The sequence below is a fragment of the Paralichthys olivaceus genome, chromosome 15 (assembly GCF_024713975.1).
Source record: "Paralichthys olivaceus isolate ysfri-2021 chromosome 15, ASM2471397v2, whole genome shotgun sequence".
Lineage (NCBI taxonomy): Eukaryota > Metazoa > Chordata > Actinopteri > Pleuronectiformes > Paralichthyidae > Paralichthys > Paralichthys olivaceus.
In genome coordinates this window covers 16152859-16174811 of record NC_091107.1, presented here as the reverse complement: position 1 = coordinate 16174811, position 21953 = coordinate 16152859, and the positions used below count along the sequence as shown (strand labels likewise).

Here is a 21953-nt window from a genome sequence, read left to right as displayed (position 1 = left end):
GATTGACAGCTGGGCCAAAGGGCCTTTGGCTCCTTCCTGATTTTTGTTTTCACTAGAGGTGTCCTCTGGGACCTGGAATTCATGCTGGAGTATATCAACAGAACAGCTTATGGCAGTAATGAGGATGAAAAGCAAACTGAACACTGAGTCTTCTTTTTTTTTTTACTTTTAGCTGCTCTGAGTTTTACAAGACATAACTTAGTCTCAGTAATGTTTTTTTTTTTTTTGCATTTCTTGGAAAGTTCATTATTATTAAAGCAGTATTATTATTATCTGGTAAACATAAATAACATGACTGAAAAAAGAAGCACCAACATATTTAGTTAAAGTAATACTGCACTTAAATGTGTTTCTGAATTAAAGAATTATAATATAATATATAATATAAATTATGTGATGTTCTTTCATCATTAATGTTTTAAAATCACATTTATTACAAAATGTATAAAAAAACATTGCATTTATTGGTTGACCCATTACACCCCCTAGTGTTTCAAACCATCTTGAAGATCCAGTGTGTAAGATTTAGGTGAAAGGGATCCATTGGCAGAAATTTAATGTAGAATAATCCTCATGATGTTTTCACTAGTTCATTTCATCTAAATTGTATGAATTGTAGTTTTCTTTACCCCCAGAAAAGATCCTTTATATTTAAATACTTTATATTAACATTGAGGGGACCCTCTCTATGGAGGCCGCCATGTTTTTGACATTAGTCCAGACTGGACAAACCAAACACCTTTTTATGACTACCGCAGGTTCTTTTTCATGTTTAGAGGGGGAGGGGGAGGTGAGGGGTGTTCAGCTGCAACATGCAATTTCAACACTAGATATCACTAAATTCTACACACTGTACCTTTAAACCTTGAAGGGCCAATGCTAATGCAGATTCAACCATAGGACGTCTCTTCGTCATGACATTTATATATATTTGAAAAGGTTAACTCCCTCCTAATCAAAGGTGCATGGGGACCACCAGCACCTGCTTGTGAGTATGTCTGTGGGAAGCTGCGCACAATTTCAAATGTATGCTGAAATTGAACCACTAAACCATTGCATAGTCTTCCATCCAGACGTCCTACATCGGGCGCCTCAGGCGTCTCAAATGCTGATTGAGACTGGAGGTTCAAGCGGCTCAGGGCCACCACGGTCTTGGCCATCAGGAAACTCTGGGGGCAAGGAGCCCTCTACTCAATTCGCCTTTTTTGTCGAAAAGCATGCGTGCTGCTCCTGGAGTCTTTGTTCATAGCTAGACAGTGTAGCTAACTTTGCATTGGCAAGCTAATTGGCATGTATGTGTGTGTGTTTGTAATTTGTTTCCCCTCTATGAATTCCCAGGGAGAGACACTTCAGACAAAAACTGTGCTGAATTTACACTTTTGTGTTACTATTGTCATCAACAACTCGAGTGAATTAGCTTACTGGCTTTTCATTAATTAGTCATCCATATTACGTGAGATCAGAAATGGCACTAGACAGCATTTTTATTCACAAGTACAAAAAATGAAAAACAAGTCTCACTTTTAATTCTTTGCCATTTTTTTCTTTCATTTCCAAAGTCATCCTGTCTGTCACAAAGTACGCTTTATTATTTAAACCTGCCCTACAGTAAGGCTTTTCACAAAAACAACATGTCACAAGCTATTAATGCAGAGCAGCCACAGCTCATCGCAGGATCCAAATCTTGATCTCTTTGTCTTCAACCATAATTCCAGTGATGGCTTACAGCACAGTCACTCCTGTAGCTGCACAAAGTATAAGCCTTTGAGTTGATATTTGGAATAACAGTTGAGACAGGAGTGGGAAGTTTTGAAGAAGTACCCTTTTTGTTCAAAAAGTCTGGCTTTTATATGCAGCACTTGATGTTCTCGTTCGTTTGAAAGCACAAAATCAAGCACAGACACCCCTGCCATGGATAAATTGAAATGTTTGTCCATGGAAGAATACAGAAATAGTCCACTGTCATAAATGGAAAATGGACTGTATTTATGCAGCACTTTATTTGTCCTATTGACCACTCGCTTCACAGTGCAAGTAATTCACCCATACAAACACATATTTATACAACAGCTTTTTTATATTGCACGTCTTTCACACACTGCCGGCACAGCCATCAGGGGCATTTTAAGGTTCAGCGTCTTGCCCACATTTTGCCCACAAGGTCATTTTGGCATGCAAACTGGAGGAACCAGGGATTGTACCACTTCCTTCCTAATTAGTGGATGACCCGCTCACCCCCCTGAGCCACAGCCCGCCCACCAGTGAGTTTGCCATCTTGTAGTGCTGTTCAAATGTTCAGTGAAAAATCTCACATGCTATATAGTGGACTGATTTAATTCCGCAGTACATTGGTATAGGTAAGGTAAAAATAGCAGTCGTTAAGCGAGCAATATATACCCTCTTGCAAAGGTGGCTGAGAGATGAGGGTACCACATGATGTGAAAACAATAGAGTGCCATATATCTATCAAAAGAATTAAACTGATAAGACTTGTGGCAGACACTTAATGTTCTATTTGTTTATGCAGTATAATGCATAAATACATAGGCTGTGTGTAAAGATAGATGGTGTGAGTCCACTTCTGTCCACTATCCAGAAATTAAGCTAAAATATTGTGGGGACAAATGTGTAATGATCAACAAGTTTGTTTCTACCTTTATAGATTGTCATTCAATGTCTAGTTTAATATAAACTAAAATAAAATGTATTGTTGTTCATCAAACTGTGACAATGATGAAATTAGAGTAGTTCTCTGGAGGTTAGTAAAGTAGGGAATAGTGTGTGAGTGGGTGATTTCAGTGGCCACATCCTGTGGAGGACTCGGTTTATGCAGCCGATCTCGGTCTACACCGCGTCTTCTAAACCAAAAAGAGACTGGTCTGGTCTTCCTATCGCATCATCAGCTTGTCCTGCAGTTCCACCCGTCGCCTAGCAACAAAGCTCGGACAAAAATGTTCTTCCATTGATTAAAAATGTTGAAAACATGACTTTTTAGCATGTTTGCTATTAGCTGTTCGGTTGAGTTGTTGCATTTAAAATTTTATTTTCCTGACATTTTTGCCTCGCTTTTTTTACCTCTTTGAAAAACACTGAAGCGCAATGAATCATGGGATATGTAGGGCCGGGAAGGATCCACCCAGCGGAGCCTTGGTTGCTCGGGGGCTGCAAGAACACATTTGTCGGAACCTTCGAATTGGGTCACGCCACTGTGACACAATCACTCTTCAATTGCAGTCGGCAAAGGACGAGGCCCCTGAATGGAGACGCACCAGCTACAGTGATTTTCACAGCAGACATTTTGAGACGTCCCAGAAAAGCACAGGTGTTAGTAGTAACTTCAGCGAGACCTCTGTTCACCTCAGGCTCCCACTAATTAACATCATTATTTACACCAGTGCTTCTCCCACTGCAGCGTGTCAAAATGTCTGACATGAAAAGACCTAAACGCTAATAAATGCGTTCATGACGTCTTTTTCTGCATTCTGTACAGTGTTGATAATTCAGCAGTTCTTTTATATAGCTTATATTGTATAGTTGTTAAAGGTTCATGTCAGGAAAAGTAAAGAGGACTTTGAGTAGCTATATATTTTTTTTCCCAAAGTGACACAATTGCCTTCTTAAAAGGAGCCTCTCAGTGAGCTGTGCTGAAACTGTTCTACCCTTGGTTTTAAATGAGACCTTGCACCTGTTCCCCTGTCATTTCATAAAGTTTCATAAAGCAGTTTTTGATTCATTCACTTTCCCTGGTCACTGATGCATTCTCCCTCAGTTTTTTTATCCTTACTCGCAGTGCTGCCATCTCTTTTCAAACGACCAAGGTCTGACCCTGTATCTGCTATAAAGTACAGGCCTGTCAACAAACTGCAGTCTTTATTTGGTACAAATACTGTCTCAGCCAAACTGCGATACTTTTATAATGCAAAATAAAAGTGAGAGTGTCGGATTTTAACGAACTTCACAAAACATTGGTTAGAATCAGCCTTGTAATTACAGACGGAACAGTGCAGCCTTTCATACGGTGAAGTCGACCTCAGCGTATTATGTGTTTAGAAGAAAACACTCTGGGGGATCACGTGCAAAACATACTTATATTCTGACCATCAAACTCATGCAGATTCACATACAAAGTTAACTCTCTCATATATTGTATTTTATTTATAATAATATGTTGCAGAATTTTCTACAGCTGTTCAAGATTTCCAGAGAAAGTATTTTAATGATTTTGATGCGTTTTGAAAAACCCTGTAGCCCGATCATATCTGATGTCTGTATGCTTTGCTTCTGATCAGGGTTTCATTGTGGTTAGACAAAATGTGACCAAAATTCAATAATCTGAATTTTAAGCCTTGGAAAGTCTTAAATACAAACATTACATGCTAAGGTTTAAAACAATTTAGGCATGTCTTACTTATGTTGATGTTGGGAATTTAAGTCCTTCATATGTCTTAGACTTAAATTACTGACTAATACTTTTATCCCGATACTTGAGAAACTTTATTGCATTTGCTGATTCATATTCACCAGAGGATGACCCTGTCCCATCTTGGACTAGTTTTCTTCAGCAGCTTGCTCAGGAGGAACCTACTTGTCATGTGCTTTGTCACCCGTGTAAGCTTTTCTACAAGAAGCCCCAGTGTTGTAATATGTGTTTTGGAGGTATGTACAGTGTCAGTAGGTGATTTGTTCAGTTCAACACCCTCACATTGTGGGTTGTAGCCTGAAGGAAGCCACTGGAGGGGCTTTACAAATTTAGTGTTGTTTCAATGTTTAATGCTGGATCTTTCACTTTTGCTTTTTGACCTCTTTATTTCTGTTGCCTCTATACTTTGACTTTTTTCAGCTTCTCGCTCCTCTTCGAGATGTCTCTCACAGTTGTTCTGTTAATCGTGCCTGGCCTTACACACTCTTTCATTTATCTGCTGAGATGAAAGCAGAAACTTGCACCTATAGCCTCAGGTAGACAACTGTATTATTAAAGACGGACAGACAGAGAGCTGAGGGTCCTGTCTGCTTCAAGGGTTATCTTTTACACTCTTACATTAGAAGAAGGTGGTAGAGGTCAGGCGGACCATGACAGCTCAGTCATGAAGCAGCTTTTCACATTGAACAGCTGAACCTAGGAAATTCAAACTCATTAAGTGAATGAAGTGTAACAGTCAGTCTTTTTATTATTTTTGTCTCTTAGTGTTACGTGATGACTTCAGACAGAACCCGCAGGACGCTGTGGTGGCGGTCGGGGAGACTGCCAGTCTTGAGTGTCAAGCTCCGCGCGGGCACCCTGAGCCCACCACCTTCTGGAGGAAAGACAAGGCTCGGCTCGACCTCAAAGACGACAGGATCACGGTGGGTGACTCTCCAGGGGTCCCTGTTCTGCCTTTTACACATAATCATTGATTCGGTATACAGTATAAAATACTCCTGCACGTGTTTTTATTTTTGCAACCTTGTACCCTCAATGCTCCGTATCAGACCTGACCCATTACCCTCAATTATCTCGGAGTCAAATACAGACCTGCCCATACCCGTTAACATATATCCTGTGACTGGACCCTTCACCCATGATTAAACACACATGCTACATACACAGTCAAACATCGAATGGCCTCCTTGCCCTGTTTTGGTGGTTGAGTTGTGTTGTAGCACCTTTTACAAGCAGCAGAGCCATTGAGAACCTGTCTTGCGGTTTTTGTCTTTATATGATCCATTTTTATGAACTGGCTTGTTCTCTGTTGGGAGTGACAGTTATCTGAGTTGAAGTGAAGTGGTGTTGAAGGCTTTCTTAATGAAACAAATTCTGGCTTTGACTTCATATAAGTTCATTTTTACCCATGCATGTACCTTAGATCAACACAACTACCAGCAGTTACAAGGTGCAGGACTCTATTGAACTGGTTGTTTCTAATTACACACATTTCTATTTTCCTCTATGGAGGAGTCATGCATCTTATCTCATCTTATCTTAATGTTTTTATCAGGTACGTGGAGGAAAGCTGACCATCTCCAACACTAAGAAGAGCGATGCAGGGATTTACGTGTGTGTGGCGGCCAACATGGTCGGAGAGCGAGAGAGTGAAAAAGCTCAGCTCTCAGTATTTGGTAAGAAGAATTCAAAAAGCAATTGAGAATTTTTATTTAGTACCCACAAACGCAAACGGTGTTTACCACTTTTTCAAAAGTATATTTAGCACATGTGTTACGTGTCCTTCCCACATCCAGAAAGACCCGTGTTTGTGCAACGACCTGTGAACCAGGTGGTCTTGGTAGATGAGAGCGTGGAGTTCAGGTGTCAGGTCCACGGTGACCCTCCGCCTACGCTGCGCTGGAAAAAGGAGGACGTGGATATTCCCCGTGGCAGGTGAGGGACCTTTATGAATGTGTGTGTAGTGCCCTGTGTCTTGATAAATGACAAATGTTAAAGGAGAGCTCCCTGGCACTGAAAGATCCAGAGATGGACACAGAGCAGAAGCGTTTGATATGAAGTACTAAAATACAACAGACCCCCAAGCATTAGTTGCGTATGTTGTAGAGATTTCTACTTTTAGATGTATTAAGTCTAAGATTTCATATGAATTAATACGGATGCATTCAACCTCATAATGTCAAACACTAACTGCTTTTACAACTATATTTAGCAATGTTTTGGATTCATTTAGTCAAAGTCAATGTCAAAGTAGCTTTATTGTCAACTATTTCACATGTAAACATACAAAGCAGTCGAAAGAACATTTCCCACTCTCCCCACAGTGAATCATATAAAGTGCACAGGCACAACAGATAAACAACAGATAAACATTACATTTCAGCAGTGCAAGTTAAAAGAGGTAAAAGTGATAAGTGATAAAAAGTGATAAAGTGCAGAGACAGTTTGTTTCAGAGTCCTGAGTGATTTTTGGAGGGGGGGGGGGATTTCAGCCTGTTGTCAGACTGTCGGATATGGCTGGGGGGAAGTGAGTGGGGAGAATTTAGCTTCCTGACAGCTTGGTGGATGAAGCTATTGCTGAGTCTGGTGGTGCGGGAACGGAGGGTCCTATACCTTCTTCCAGAGGGTAGGAGGCTGAAAAGGCTGTGTGCGGGGTGGCTGGTGTCCCTCGCAATCGAGGTGGCTTTCCGGGTGAGGCGGGTGGTGTATATGCTTTGCAAGGAAGGGAGTGGGGCACCAATGATCCTAGCAGCTGTGTTCACCACGCGTTGCAGTGACATGTGATTTAATTCATTTAATGAAACAAACTATGCAAATTAAACACTTTCACACATTCTCCTTATGAAACTTCTTATGCCCTTGAATGTATGCATGCATTAGGCATTTAATATCTGATTGGGGGAAATCTGATTAAGAGGTATAACTTGATTTCATCTTTAAGTAGAATGTTACTCAGTTGAGCCTGTATCTCCAGACAGACAAACAAACTGTGCATACCCGCAAGTGTCATGAATGCAGTTGTCCCTCTGAACTTGCATCATGTAATTGTATAAAATAGCAGTGCATAGTTACCGTATATCATCTGTTAAGCTAGTTTATTTGCAGCTCTTGAACTGTAAATCAGAAATATTTAAATTACTATTAAACTTGCTGTCAAATAGATTACATACCTCAAATGTGTGAATGTAAGAGATACAACTTAAGTAAAATGCCTGTGATACCCAGAACTTGATGAGTCATCTCTCTCTTACATTAGAGTCCTGCTATAAAAAGAGAGAAACAACACACATTTAACTCACACCTGTTACAAGCCATGACTGCTATTAGGAAGCAGTTTTAGAGGATATAACTTGATGTAGACAACAGCCTGTCTGTCCACCAGTCTGTCTGCCTCTACCTGCGTTGTGCCCTCTACCTCAGTGCCCCTTGACTCCAGAAACATGTCCTACTTTCAGATCTGCCTCGCCTCACTTCCTTCCTTCCACTCCTCTCATTCTTCTCCTAAACCTGTCGGCCTCCTGGGGAAGTCTGTATCTGGGTCAGGGATGTGCTGTGAATGGAGTCCTCACCAGACTCTGGACGGACCCCGCAGCCCCCATCGATATTCTGCCCACACCCTTTGGAACATCTATTTCAGATGTGACTTTTTCTCACCCCTTGTGCCATTTCTCTGCCTGACTTGTCTCCCATCTTTGCATCAGTATGGCTGGCTAGACAATTTCACAGGATCTCTCACACTCAAAAGGGACCCCAGAGAGGGAGAGCCCAGCTCCTTGCTCCCGTGCTTTTCCCTCCGTAGCCCCTCAGAGGCGCTTATCTAAACTCTGGAAGCTGAGATGTTTCCGCCACTCTTAACTGCGCCGCTGCTGCACTACAGCGTGCTGCGCTGGTGGACGCACACCGATGCATTGAGCATCGCTATGAATAAGTCATATCTTTCTGCTCGGCTCATTCATCAAATTCAGTTTGTCAGACTGTGCCACACCCTTACTCTCAGACTGTTTGTCTATCTCTCCCTCTGTCTCTGTCTCCCTCTCTTCTCAGCTCGCTCTCTCCCATGCACACACACACACACACACATATAGGATAGCACAGACCACACCACAGTGGGTGTCTTTATAAATATTGAAATAGTGGAACAGCCAGGGTTCCAGCTGAAAGCACATTTCATTTTGCTGTGCCTTCATCTTGGCATAATTGCTCCCCCTTTCCTCTGCCTCTGTAGCCCAGTGTGTGAAGCAGAGTTGTAATTGCCTGAGAAAGTCTGTCTTTATTACATCAAAAATGACACAACCTTTATATAATTCTGGTGGTTATTGATTTATTTACTGTTTTACAACCATGAATTTCTTAAAAAGAAAAGCACTAGTCAAATGTGGAATCAACCCGTGGCATCACTTGACATGATGCCGCTTTCCCTCTCTCCGTCATCAGGTATGACATCAGATATGAAAAGGAGGACTTCCTGCTGCGGATCAAAAAAGCGTCAGTCAGCGATCAAGGCACCTTCACCTGTCTTGCGGAGAACCGCGTGGGTAAAGTGGAGGCTTCTGTCTACCTGACCATCAGAGGTGGGTAACCCGCTTGTGGACTCAAGCTCATAACCCAACCTTGATATATTTTGTATCTCCCAAAGCAGGCCGCAGGACAATCAGCCCTTTATTGCCCACTTTACGAGCGTTATTGCCCCCCTGCTGAAAGGCTGGGCATGGCCACGGCTCCTCTTTTCATATAGCTGGAGCTGATGTAGTTGATTGCTCCAGGTCTCCAGCCAGGCTCCAGATATGAACAATCCAACCCGTTTTAAGTGAACTGTTATGACCTCTCCTGGGGGTCTTATTCTCCAACCAGCCCACTCGCTCCATATTTACACCATATCAATGGGAGGAAGCTATTTCATATTTGATATTGTGGAAAATACAAAAATTGCTCCCCTTCTGCTTCCTGCTCTTTATGTTGTCGTTATAACTGATGAGTGTGAAAGCTTAAGTAACAATCTTAATTAGAACCAATTCTGAACACCTGAGTAATTCCATCATACATCATCATACATACTGAACATTATAGATCTCATGACATTAACTGTTCATTCCGTCTTTATCATAAGAGTTGTATTCTTCTTGCTTTCATTCTTGCATGAACAGACTTACACCTTGAAATGCTCCATGGTAATGTTCAAGATTTGTGTTGCTGTCGATACATACATATTTTGAGTGAAAACCATTAGATAAAGCCAGTTGTGCTTATAATTAGATGATATAATATGTATTATAAAAAATGTTAAGTATGAGTCAGCTAACATTGATCACTGATACAAAACAAGATTCTGGACGGACAATATTTCAGAAAGATGAGATTTATTTTGAAATAATTAATCAATGATAGAAGAAAAAATAGACTTTTATGGAATGCATCTCTTTAGATGTTAGTGCTGTGATGGTTGCAGAGTTTGGTTGAGAGATGCAACAAAGGAAATGCATGACAATAAGATGATAGTGATTAAACTTTGAAATAAATAAATCTTTAATCCATCCATCACTGGGATGCACTGGATGTGTGAGGGTCATGTGTTCATCACAGAATGTCTTGCTTTTTATTTTGGCAGCCATGTCATCAGGTTAGAGCGGCATAACGGGCCACGCGAGCCCCACACCAAGGCTCGCCTATTTATTCCACTTAGTTCACCACAAAAAAGATATAGAATAATGATCTTTACCTCACTTTTGAATCTAGTAAAAGCATTCTGCTGCCTGAATCCTTTCATATGTTTTAACAAGGATTTTATTGTGAAATATTTGCAGGACTGAAGATTGGCATTTAGATGAGTACATAGGCTAAGTTTATTTGAGGGAATACCATATTCGTTTCAGAAACATTGCAGCAGCAGGCACGCATCAGATCAGTGATGCAGCTGCCACAAGCTGCACACATACCCAGCGCAGCCAGACACTCCACGCTGAAAATCAGGGACCATATAAAGAAATCTGTTTACTTTGTGAATGTGTTGTTATCATGACATAAGTTAAGTGTTGCTGATAAATCTGTTCGGTGGTTTTCGGCATCAGTTTCCCTCCCACCCCCCAAATGTTGCCAAGGTGCCATTTCCTTCAGGCCCATGCCATCACCTCTCTTCGGTGACTGAGCTTTACCCTTCTTCTCTTCCTCTAACTTCATGGATGAAAACCCAACTCCCACCTCATCCATTTCTGATTTTCATTCGTTTTTTTTTCTTCTGTCCCTCTATTCTACTCCTCTGCTGTCCTTCTCTCTGTGTCGTGTGTTAATCTCACCCACACCATTGTTGTGTCACCAGCTCGTCCCGTCGGTAAGTAAGAGCTGATGCCATTGTTTGCATGCATTGCTTTTCAGTTTTTGGTCACACACACACTTACAGTATGCATGCACTGTTGTGGCATTCCACAAACACATTCATCAGACTAATATTGGACATGCATATCTACATAGTTACTCTTAAGCCCCTGAACTCCCCTGGCAGTTGTTTGTAGAAGCAGTGGATTGACCACCTCACTTTTTCTTTTCCCAAATGGGCGTCCAGACATGGATGATGCACCTCAACGGACAAATTTAAATTCAGAAGGACATCAAGTCGCCCTGCTAATCAGCCGGTATCATCCGTTTTGATGTTCTGGCAGCCGGATGAATGGCTTGTGAGATTGGCATAATCAGGAGATAGCTCCTAAAGCAATGCCAAAGTGCATGAACCTTTTAGCCTGCAGCTAAAACTTCAGTCCAAACATTCTTTCTGAATGCAGACATCTCTATGCAAATATGTTGCTATTGTGTTGTTATCTGTTTTACTTTCAACCTCAGAGGCGCCCCAGTTTGTGGTGCGCCCCCGTGACCAGATCGTGGCTCAAGGACGCACAGCTACCTTTCCCTGTGAGACCAGGGGAAAGCCTCAGCCCACTGTCTTCTGGCAGCGAGAGGGCAGCCAGGTGAGGATACTGATTCAAGCTGCTTTCAGACATGCACTGAACTCCGGGTAATCTCTGGAGGGGCTGTATGTAAGAATGCAAATGTCAGCGTGAGAGGTTCCAGCATTCTCCTGCCAGCCCTCTAGTAAAAACCCTGGATAATTGGGTTAGATATGAGAACAAAGTAAGGGATCTTCCACAATTGAGTGAGAAAAATTAATAAATATACTACAAATTTCTCAGTAAAAAAGAGCAATGCTACACATGAAGAGGACGTTGACGAAGATGTCAGGAGAGTTTCCCGTGATAAGTTGTCGCCAGTGTCCAAAAAAAACATATGATCTCTGTGGCAGAATTTAAATGTTAAGTCTTATCTCCTGCGTGCTACAACACCCCTCAGCTGAATGCTTAAGAGATATCTGTGTTGTTGAGAATGCGTCTGTCTTCCGTAGAAAGTCTGGACCCTACTGTGCAGACATTCTCCAACGTTTATGTTTGAAAACCGCTCTTGAAAGATTTGCTTGTTTGTGTGTCTGTAAGAATGTGTGCATGCTGGGGAATGAATTATTCCTGTCTGTACAGACATTAAATTCTGCAACCGCCTCAAAAATAAAAAATGTAAAAATGTCCAATCATCTGTCTGAAAGGATCAAACCCCAGGGACAGCAGAGTATGATTCTGCTCCACGTACAGATGAAGTGGTCATTTATTATCAATCTGCACCAGGCTGACCAGCCAAATCACTTAGCATGCAACAATGTCATGTGCTGCATTAGAGTCATTAAACATAATGAAAGCAGGCTAATGTCCTTTGCTGCCCATCAGTTTGTCTGCTCGGGGTGCAAAGAGAGAGCCAACGCTGATGCCTCTATTTCATGACCATGACTGCGGGTTATCACAGCAGGATCATCACTCGGGGGGTAAACTGCCATTCAGGCCGAGTAGGAAAGAGATGCTGACCCACTTTTCTAACTGAATTGTACATAATTGTGAGAACATGGAAGTTAAATGAAGGCATGTTTAAATAAAACAATCAGTCATGTTTAAAGTGAAAATTCAATTAGCGTAGTTGTTCCCCTTTGTCACAGTTTTCACAACAACAAGTACAACTTCATGACAAACAAATAAGAAGAGTCTGGATTTTTTATTTCTTTTTTTATTTTCCTCTCTTATCGTTGAATTTCAGTTCCGGCACCGTTTAGGCACCAGAATTATTTTGCAAAAAACCCAAACAATACCCAACCCTAACTAAGAGAGGTTGCTCTTTCTTAATGTTATATCTTCTAACTATATCTTCATAATACTCACATTACTTTCCACTTCCATTCCCTGCAGGACCTTTTGTTTCCCAACCAGCCGACACAAGGAGACAGCCGGGTTTCTGTGTCTGTGAGCGGCGAGCTGACCATTTCATCTGTACAACGCTCTGATGCCGGGTATTATATCTGCCAGGCCCTCACTGTGGCAGGCAGCATCATGGCCAAGGCTCAGCTTGAGGTAGCAGACGGTAAGACTGGCCAGACACACACACACTAAAAAACTTGTCCTAATAGAAATGTGTTTAAAGCATTTTGTACGTTTATTCTAGTGTTCCACACCCTGTTAGGTACATTATGCATCAGGGAGGCACAGCACATGCACAGTACTAGCGAACACTCAAAACACTATTGCATGATTGCATGGCTCAATACACAGGTCATTTCCCCGGAATGAAGCCACTATTTTCCCACCGATATCATCCAGAGGGACTTCTCCGAATAGCTAAATAAGTAGATAACACGACTCCTCTGATATAAAGTATAAACTCAGCTTTTTCAAACTAATTGGATTTATAGAAGAAATGGAACTGAAAGCCCCTTAAAAGTGCCAACCACCCAGCATTCAGATTTAAGGCAGTACTGCTCAAACTGGGTCAGCTATAACAACATGCATTATAATTTAAAAACCTTGTCAATGTTACTCTGAATTTGATGTGTTTTTATTGTGGTGCACACTGGGCTTTAGAATCAGATGAAACATACCCACACAGGCTTTCAGCATCATCCAGCCCTAATAAAACATTGAATACCAGTATATCACAGGCTGTTTGTCTGCCCACACACATAAAGGAGAAGATGCATCTGTACGTTCTAAAAGCCAGTCACCCACAGTCATCCTTTTCATCATCACCTCGCCGTGGTAAATGTGAACGGCTCGAAAACGTCTCTAAAAGACTGAAACTATGTGAAATAAAACTGTCTCCTTGATGGAGAGACGCTTTGCGCTTGGCGCTTTTTTTTGACGAAGCTTTAACGTCGGCATTAAGTGCTGAGCCGCTGCCAGCTGGGAGCTGTTTATGCCCTTCTCTCCATTTGTTTCTTGGCGTGTCCTTCCACACATTATTAAATTAACATCTGTTGAAGTGTTTTTTGGAGAGGAAATCGCTCCTGTTCTGTCGCTCAGAGGAGATGGATCAATATCCACATGTTTGCTGCAGAGCACAATGGATGGGAGGTATACCTTTTGATCCATGGCTGGACAAAGATGGACAGAGTTTTTGAAGCTCGGTCGGTTTGGTCTTTAGCGTTACTGAAGTGGAATATCATCACTTTCCATCTGGTTGTCCAAGAAGGTTCTCCGCTGATGGTTCAGATATGGATTAGTACTTCATGCTGGCATGTTTAGTAGTCTTTGTGCGGAATCAAGCCAAACATTCACTGTGACATTCAAGCCCGCTATTAACATGATGTCTTTGTTGGATTGAATTTCAGTTTTGTTGTGCTTCATTTGTCGTGCAGGGTACAGAGGGGTGCGAAGTGCAATCAGATGCTCCCGATCACAAGTCAGACAATCAGATTCATTTTTGACATGTCCGAAATTTCGGTCGTCTTCAGTACTCGATTCGATTCCTCAAACTCAGCAGCTTTTTTTTCTTTTACTTGGCATTTGTGCAAAAAGGCAAAACACAATTGAAGGAAATGTTGTTTATGGTTCAGAGCAATTGAACAGCAAGTAAGGAAGAGAGAGAGATGCAGGGTTCTTACAGTACAGTAGCTAGTGAAGTATTAACATAGTAGCCTCAAATATAGTTTGCCTTCTCTTTATAGGATGTTACGACACAGAGAATGACACATATGAAGGCATGGTTTTTCTCACATAGTTAGCAGTGTTAGCAAGCAAACTTCAGCTTCCTCTTCTTTGACAAAGACACAAGTCCTGAGCTGGTCCGGAGGAGCTGCAGGCAGAGTACAACGTGAGCAGTCAGGTCGTGTCCAGAGGGAGCACATAAATCGTGAGCTTTGGCTTCACATCTCACACGATTTACTCGTAGAGTGTGAGGTGGAATTTAACAACATTTCCAACGTCACACAGTGTGTGCCCGGCTTCAGTGAGTACAGTTCTTCCAGCCAGTGTAAGAACTGCCATACACCCTCATGGTTACATTTACTCCAGTTGGCAAGCAGAGGAAGGTTGTGTGTGAGGACAGAAACAAAGGCGTTGTATTGAGCCATTATTTTCTTCACTGAAAGTTGTTTGCAGCCTGCTGAGCATACAGACACCGACAGTTGAGATGCCAAGTGGTCTGACAATTTTCTGTGGATGGGAAACTGGGTCATTGTTCCAATCCATTGTAACCGCAGTGAATGTAAGATTACCCACAGCCACCGCTCTCCAAGCAGGGGCAAGCTACACATTTTTCTAAAGCCATATTTCAAGCCTTACATAGGGGGTGAGTATTTGACACTAGATAGATCTGGGTGAACTTGAACCTGTCTGACAGATTCCTACAGACACTGAGGATGCCTGGAGGCTAATGGTGGCCGCTGCTGTGGTGCTTGATCAAAGAGCACAAGCCTGAACCCTGAGAGATACCTTTCAACTCCAGCTTTGTGCAGTATTGTTATAGAATTTATAGAAATAGATGCTCTGATTATGTTAAATCACCTGATACATGTTTTAACAATAAAACACGAACAGCTAGTAACAATTCTGCCTGAAAGTGGTGGACACCATTTTATTATCACCTTGCTGCAAAAGGAATGAGTTTATGATTATTTCATATTGGACTGCTGCTATATCAGGAACAGCAATATAATGCTGGTGTGTGTTCCAGGATCACTTGGGATACGGGTAGCTTGCTGTACAGTAGATGTAATGATTTCCTGAAAATGCTCTGCTACACAGTATATCGGTCAGTATAGAGGCATTTTTTTGTGTGTTGGTCAGCAGGTTTACGCAAAACCTACTGAATCAATTTTGTAAAAGGGTGGGACTATAGAAAAAACTATTAATTGAAGGGGCAACAATAGTAGGCTGTGCTCCTAACAAGCACCACTGGGACCAGGAGAAACATTTCCTGCTTAGACAACACTTTTATTTCCCCAAAAAATGTTTCACTCAAATTATGAGTAGAAGTGTAAAAGACAACCCATCCAGATTTTTTTTTTCCTGAAACCTGGCTAGGATGAATGCCCACAGAAACCCCCACATATGTTATTGCCATGAGAGTTTGGGGTCACTGAATGTAGCCCATGGCCATAGGTCACAGACATCCCCAAAGGCCAGGAAAGAATCCATAATGTTTTGGAGTGAATCTGAATAACATTGTGAGTTTCGGCACAAGCTTTGGCAGTGGTATGCGCTCTCAGAGTGCCCTTCTACTTTGTTTGTTAGCAGGATGATGCAAAAACTATTGGATGAACTAACGCAAAACTTGGATGGAAGGATGGGTCAGGAAAGAGCCCATAAAAATTGTCTAGACGTGATTTTCTATATACATATTCTCATGGATGTTTTTGAACAAAAATCAGGATTGTGTTGGGGACTAAAATTTCTGACTGTGCTTGTCAGATCTCATTAATTTAAGTGTTGTCTCATTAATGGACTTTTTTTAACGCCACATGAATGCAAACATTCAGCCTCTGTAAAAATGGCACATGACACTCAGTTCCTCTTACTGTACTCTGCCCTGCACCTTGTTGTACCTGATTTGTCTCCTGTTGTCCAGGACTTGTTGTGTTCCTTGTTGTGCCAATGTAGCTGTGATGAAAGATAAGACAGGGGGAGAACCAGCTCTAAACACTTGCGTGAAAGGAGCCAGAACTGATAAAGCTGCTGAGCAGCAGTGAGGAAATTAAAAGCGTGGGGGGGGGGTTAGTTACAAGGCCTAGAGAGATTCAACATTGAAGAAATTACTGTTCCTGAGTGCATAGGCTGTTTTCTGGATGATATAACAAGCTTTTAAAGAGATGTATTGTTGCTGTGCTTGGCATGATAATTCAGAGTTTAGTTTTGCGTATAGGTTGGGGGCGATGCCAAGAAGGAGGTGGTGCAGCCATGAGTCAGAGCAGAAAGAGCGAGGACGGGCATGGATGTGTTGAGAGGTGTTAGGAGGAAGGTACGGTAATTAGCACTATGGGTGAAGCATCGTTAATCCTCACCTAGTAATTAAAGCTCAAAGGTGTGATGCGGTGCCACGAGCGCACTGTCCTACTGTGGGATAGGCTCACAAAACACTTCCTTTCACAACACATTCGTCAGATTGAGCCTTAACATACTGGGCCTGCAATCACTAATGCAACGAGTGCAATCACAAAGTAACACCTTGTGATAAGGTCACGTTCTTTTACCTTCCTTCGCTTTTTTCAGTGCCAACAAAATGACATCAAAATTACACTGTGCGTGGAATTCATTCAGACCTCTTGATTATTATCCTTAGCACTGAAGGACCGCCCACCACCCATCATCCGGCAGGGCCCATCCAACCAAACGCAGCTGCTAGGAGGCGTGACCCTTCTCAGGTGTCAGGCATCCGGGGAGCCCGAGCCCACGGTGTCCTGGCGGAAGAACGGGGCCAGTCTGCTCGGAAAGGACCTGCGGTTCTCACTGCTCGATCATGGAAGCCTCCAGATCCAGAGCACCAGGGTGAGTTATAGCAGATACAGAGAAACGAGCATGAGAGGAGTTAGCATGCAGCATTGTAATGGCCAACCATTAAAGGATAATTCCAGCTTATTTCCCAGAGCTTACATTTTAACTGCTGAGGTCCGGGAACATGGTACCATTGCAGTTAATGAACATCCAGGTTGCACACAAACCCGATGACTTTACAATGCATGATTATCTGACTCTAACAAGCAGCTGTGTTCTGAGATCTCAGCAATTAACTGGAGTGGCGGTCGGCGAGTACACTCTCATTATTAACAATCGGAAATTGTAGCCAAAAGCCCCAGAATAAGACCAACCAATCCTGAAATGTTTTTCTTACTGTGTGATAACATGCATCCTACTGATGAACATAATATTTAAACAAGATTCCCTTCCTCTTTCTTACGCCACCAGGACCTAGGGATTCATTAATAAGAACAAAGAATTGTTAATTAATCTTTGAGAGAACGCTTTAATCCTAATACTTTGCAGCATCTCAATTGAATCTCTTGAAAAAATATGTCTGGAAATAATCATACTGTGCACAGATTTCACATTCTACGAACCTACAACTCATACGTATGCACAGGGCCATGTAACGGCTGGATCCAAGGGCGTTAGCCAAGGGGGGGTCACTGGCCCCAGCTCAAATCTAATTGCCCCCTGAAGTGCCCCTGTCCTGCAGTCTATTTGTTTAACGAACTTATCACAAACAATACTAACAATACATATGACAATTTGTTAAGAATTTAAATCTTCAAGGCTTTTTTGAACAACACAATGTGCGTGTACAAGGAGCAAGTTTCAAAATATATTAAATGATGTGTCACTTTGCTCAAAGATATAGATGCTAACACGGAATGACATAAATGTGCTCCTTACTGAATCAGAATTTGTGCACGGAGGTTGGACACATAATTGGCCCCTAATTTAGAAAAATCCTAGATTCGCCACTCAGCGAGAAGGACTCCTAATACTTTATCTTGTTGCATTACTTTGATTACCCAACTTTCATTGCACTGTCAATAGAACAGCCACAAAAGATCATCCACATTTATTGTCCACACATGGATACCAACACACAAGTCTATTGTTTCCTACAAGAGGAAAGAGAAAATCTCTGTCATCTGCTAGCTGCAATCAGTCGTATGAAATTCAAATGGACAAGAGCAGTCAGGTAGCTTTTAAAAGATGAATAGTGTGTATTGATTTTTATAAGTCGTTAAAGTGTGCTATTTAGTCTGGACTCAAGGACGGGGAGCAGTAAGCGGAGCCTACAGGGGGTAATATAATGGAGGAAGAGCAATATATAGTGTCCTCTCACAGTGTCAGAGTGCTCTCTCTATGTCACTCTCTCTCCTGAGAGAAGGCGTAGTTGTCAGGGACTCCCGAGGCTTCTGCCAATATGAAATAGAAAAGTCATCTCTCTTATTTCCTGTGTCAGCACTGATGATGATAATGTTGATGGCTCTGGGAAAGGAGGGTGACTATTATTGGAGGAAATCAATTAAGAAAATTAATGTAAGCTCTTACCATAGCTCTGCTTTTTTTTTCATTGGCTGGTGTTAAAATTTTCTCTCCATCCACTCTTGGGCTTTTCTCGAGCCAAAGGCAGGCCAGTGGAAGGTTAATGCTTTTTTACTGTACTACGAGCTGTGAAGCACCTTCAGGAGCCCAGACTGACGTAAGAGCTTGTAGGAAACGCCTGGGAGTTACAAAAGGTTATTGGATTCAGTGGAACGCAGCAACACAGCACAGCCTGAACGCTGGCCTAAGTTATTTGTATTATTTGAATGAGCAGAGAAAATCTTTAGGGGCCGTTTTCACAGAAAGGGCGTCACCTCTTTGATTTAACTGTTTTCCAGTTAGCTTTATTACTTTTATTAAAGTTGGAAGCTGCAAACTATAGTAAGTGTTTGTTAAAACATTAAAAATAATGTTGTAATCTGTGTTCCGTAGCTGGCTGACTCCGGGTTGTACACCTGTGTAGCCACCAGCTCCAGTGGAGAAACATCGTGGAGCGCCTTCTTGGATGTCAGAGGTCTGCTTCAATATAAAAATCCATGTGAAAAATGATCACTGTTTTCTATATCCCAGTATCCTTTGCTTTCTGCAGGTATTAATTCTGTCTCTTCCTTTGTCAGACTCCACCGACCTCGTAGACTTCATGTCTCACAACGCAACGGCCCTCCCTGGGCCGCCCTCCAAGCCAGAGGTCACCGATGTTACCAAGAGCAGTATCTCGTTGTCATGGGAACTAGGGCCAGAGGCGGGATCCCCGGTGTCTTCCTATGTCATTGAGGCCTTTGGGTACGTCTGTGACCTATGGCCTCGGGCTACGTTCAGTGACCCCGAACTCTCATGGCAGTAACATATGTGGGGGTTTTCTGTGGGCATTTAACAAAGCCAGGACAGTTTCAAGAAGAAACTTATGCTCTTTATTTGAGTGAAAGATGTTTTTGCAAAAATAAAAGCAGTCTAAGCAGGAAATGTTTCTCCTGGTCCCAGTGGTGCATTGTTGTTGTCAATGAATAGTTTCTTCAATAGTAATAAAAAGATTCCCCTCAACTGATTTGATTCCATCTCTCTGCAGTCAGTCAGTGAGTAACAGCTGGCAGACAGTGGCAGATCACGTGAAGACCACCGAGTACACAGTTAAGGACCTGAGACCCAACACCGTCTACCTGTTTATCATCAGAGCGGTCAATGCCCAAGGGCTCGGAGACCCCAGCCCCATGTCTGAACCAGTCCGAACACAAGGTAAAGATATAAGTGGCCTATGTATTGTAATGGATTCTAAGTGGTGGGTATCACTATTCCACTCTAAGTGCTCTTCTTCCTCTCTCCCAGACATTAGTCCTACAGCACAGGGAGTGGACCACCGCCGTGTGCAGAAGGAGTTGGGGGACGTGCTGGTCAGCATGCATAACCCTGTGGTCCTCAGCTCCACATCAGTGCAGGTCACATGGACTGTGAGTATTTATAACTTTTAAGAAAAAACGGTGACCTTTATTGATCCCACCATGGGTAAATTCATTCGTTACTGCAGTAGATATTTAGTATTAGGGCTGGCAAGAGAATACGCGAAGGTATAAGAATAGACTAAAATAGGCAAAAACAATTAAATTTAATTAAAATACTGAGACAATGAACACAATATACACGTTACTACAGATTGAAATGTGAGAAATGTACTTGGGTAAAGTGTCAGTTTCATCATGTTGAAATAGATGTGATCATATATATGCACATATAGACCATTATAAGTATATAGGCAGGTAGGTTATACTATATGAACGTGACTATAAAAATAGTATTTGCTATATATACATATATGTGAGTCATACATACAGAATAGTATAATAATTATATGTCCAAGTGCTAAAAACCGGTCAGCTGGACTTGCTTGAGTTTCTTGTTGCATACTAATTGTATGTTTTAAAAAGTCATTTTTCTTAAAGATAGTGGTAAGTAATGGTGAGTATCTGTGACATGAAAAATTGCAGCAACATTTTTCAAACATGAAGCTAAAGAAATAAAATATAAAGTAATGCTAATACTATTACTTTCAAAGCAGCAAAGCAATTTTTTTTTAAGCCTGATTGAGAAGTATATACTTGGCATGCCACTGTGTTTTTGATTAGCTGGCACGCACACACATACTCAAACAGGGAGTAAACATTATGGGGGCAGCTACACAGTCATAGAAAGAACAGCTGGTGTTCCATCAATTTAGAATGGTTTGAGATGATGCAGGAATCAAGACTAATGCTTCCATTCAGGACAAATACATCACCATTAGGTGCTACTTGTGTCACAAGTTTGCAGTTTGCAGTGAATGTTATTTCTGTCTGTTGGCAAGGTGTCTCTGCAGCCTGTTGCTATAGGTTAATGACACACCGACGAAGGGTTTACACTAGTCTGCTATTTCATGCTTCTCAGGATGACAACCATGGTCTGTAAAGCTGCTGTTAGACCGGCTGTGTGAGGGTAAACCTGCATTTTGTGCTCGATCTGAATGGAACCATAGATTGGTGGGGATTTTATGTGACATTTTGTTTCAGGGAATGAAAGTTTGATGATAAATCAAGGAAAATAGAACAACAGAGACCAGAATATGCATCACACAGTGTCTATTTAATTACCATTATGTGCACAGTGTATTTATACAGTCTATATCTTCATAAATCAGCTCAATGATTTATTCACAAGAAATTACTTGACTCTTATCAACAAATATGTTAAGTGAGCAAACTGTCAAAAATAATCACACAAAAAAGCAACTGCACAAAACAACAAAATTATATAAAAAAGTAATACACATAGTTAGTAAAGATTCAAATTGTTAAAGGAACATTACGGTATTGAGCTTTTGCAGATTTTAACAGGTATGTTTCCTAAATTCAGTGCTAACTCTGGGGACTTGAAGAGTGGATGGGTCCAGATGACCATGGTCCAATAGAAACCACATTAAAATTAAAAAATAGATTGAAATAGAATAGATAACAAATAAAAACATTACAAATAGATTTTTATTTGAATCGGCCCCACATTACATACACTCATCCTCGAACTCATTAATTATTTTCGGACAAATCAATAAAAATGTTTAAAAACTCTCAAAATCTCACAAAAGATAAAAAAGAAAATAATCCTGGATCCACCCCCTGATCAAGGAGGGTATCATCACC

General features: G+C 41.6%; 1 protein-coding gene across 2 annotated transcripts in view; it reads left to right on the top strand.

The window, feature by feature from the left end:
- Nucleotides 1-21953, top strand: part of LOC109628289 (roundabout homolog 2-like) — an 87686-nt gene that overhangs the window by 41250 nt on the left and 24483 nt on the right. The window contains exons 3-14 of one of the 2 annotated variants that reach the window (XM_069510044.1): nucleotides 5186-5343; nucleotides 5976-6096; nucleotides 6217-6355; nucleotides 8855-8991; nucleotides 10734-10745; nucleotides 11252-11376; nucleotides 12691-12862; nucleotides 17054-17259; nucleotides 19222-19303; nucleotides 19407-19572; nucleotides 19856-20022; nucleotides 20113-20234. In XM_069510044.1, the coding sequence (XP_069366145.1) occupies nucleotides 5186-5343; nucleotides 5976-6096; nucleotides 6217-6355; nucleotides 8855-8991; nucleotides 10734-10745; nucleotides 11252-11376; nucleotides 12691-12862; nucleotides 17054-17259; nucleotides 19222-19303; nucleotides 19407-19572; nucleotides 19856-20022; nucleotides 20113-20234 (1607 nt within the window). The remainder of the gene's footprint in view (nucleotides 1-5185; nucleotides 5344-5975; nucleotides 6097-6216; nucleotides 6356-8854; nucleotides 8992-10733; nucleotides 10746-11251; nucleotides 11377-12690; nucleotides 12863-17053; nucleotides 17260-19221; nucleotides 19304-19406; nucleotides 19573-19855; nucleotides 20023-20112; nucleotides 20235-21953) is intronic. The other variant, XM_069510045.1, reaches the window with a different exon arrangement.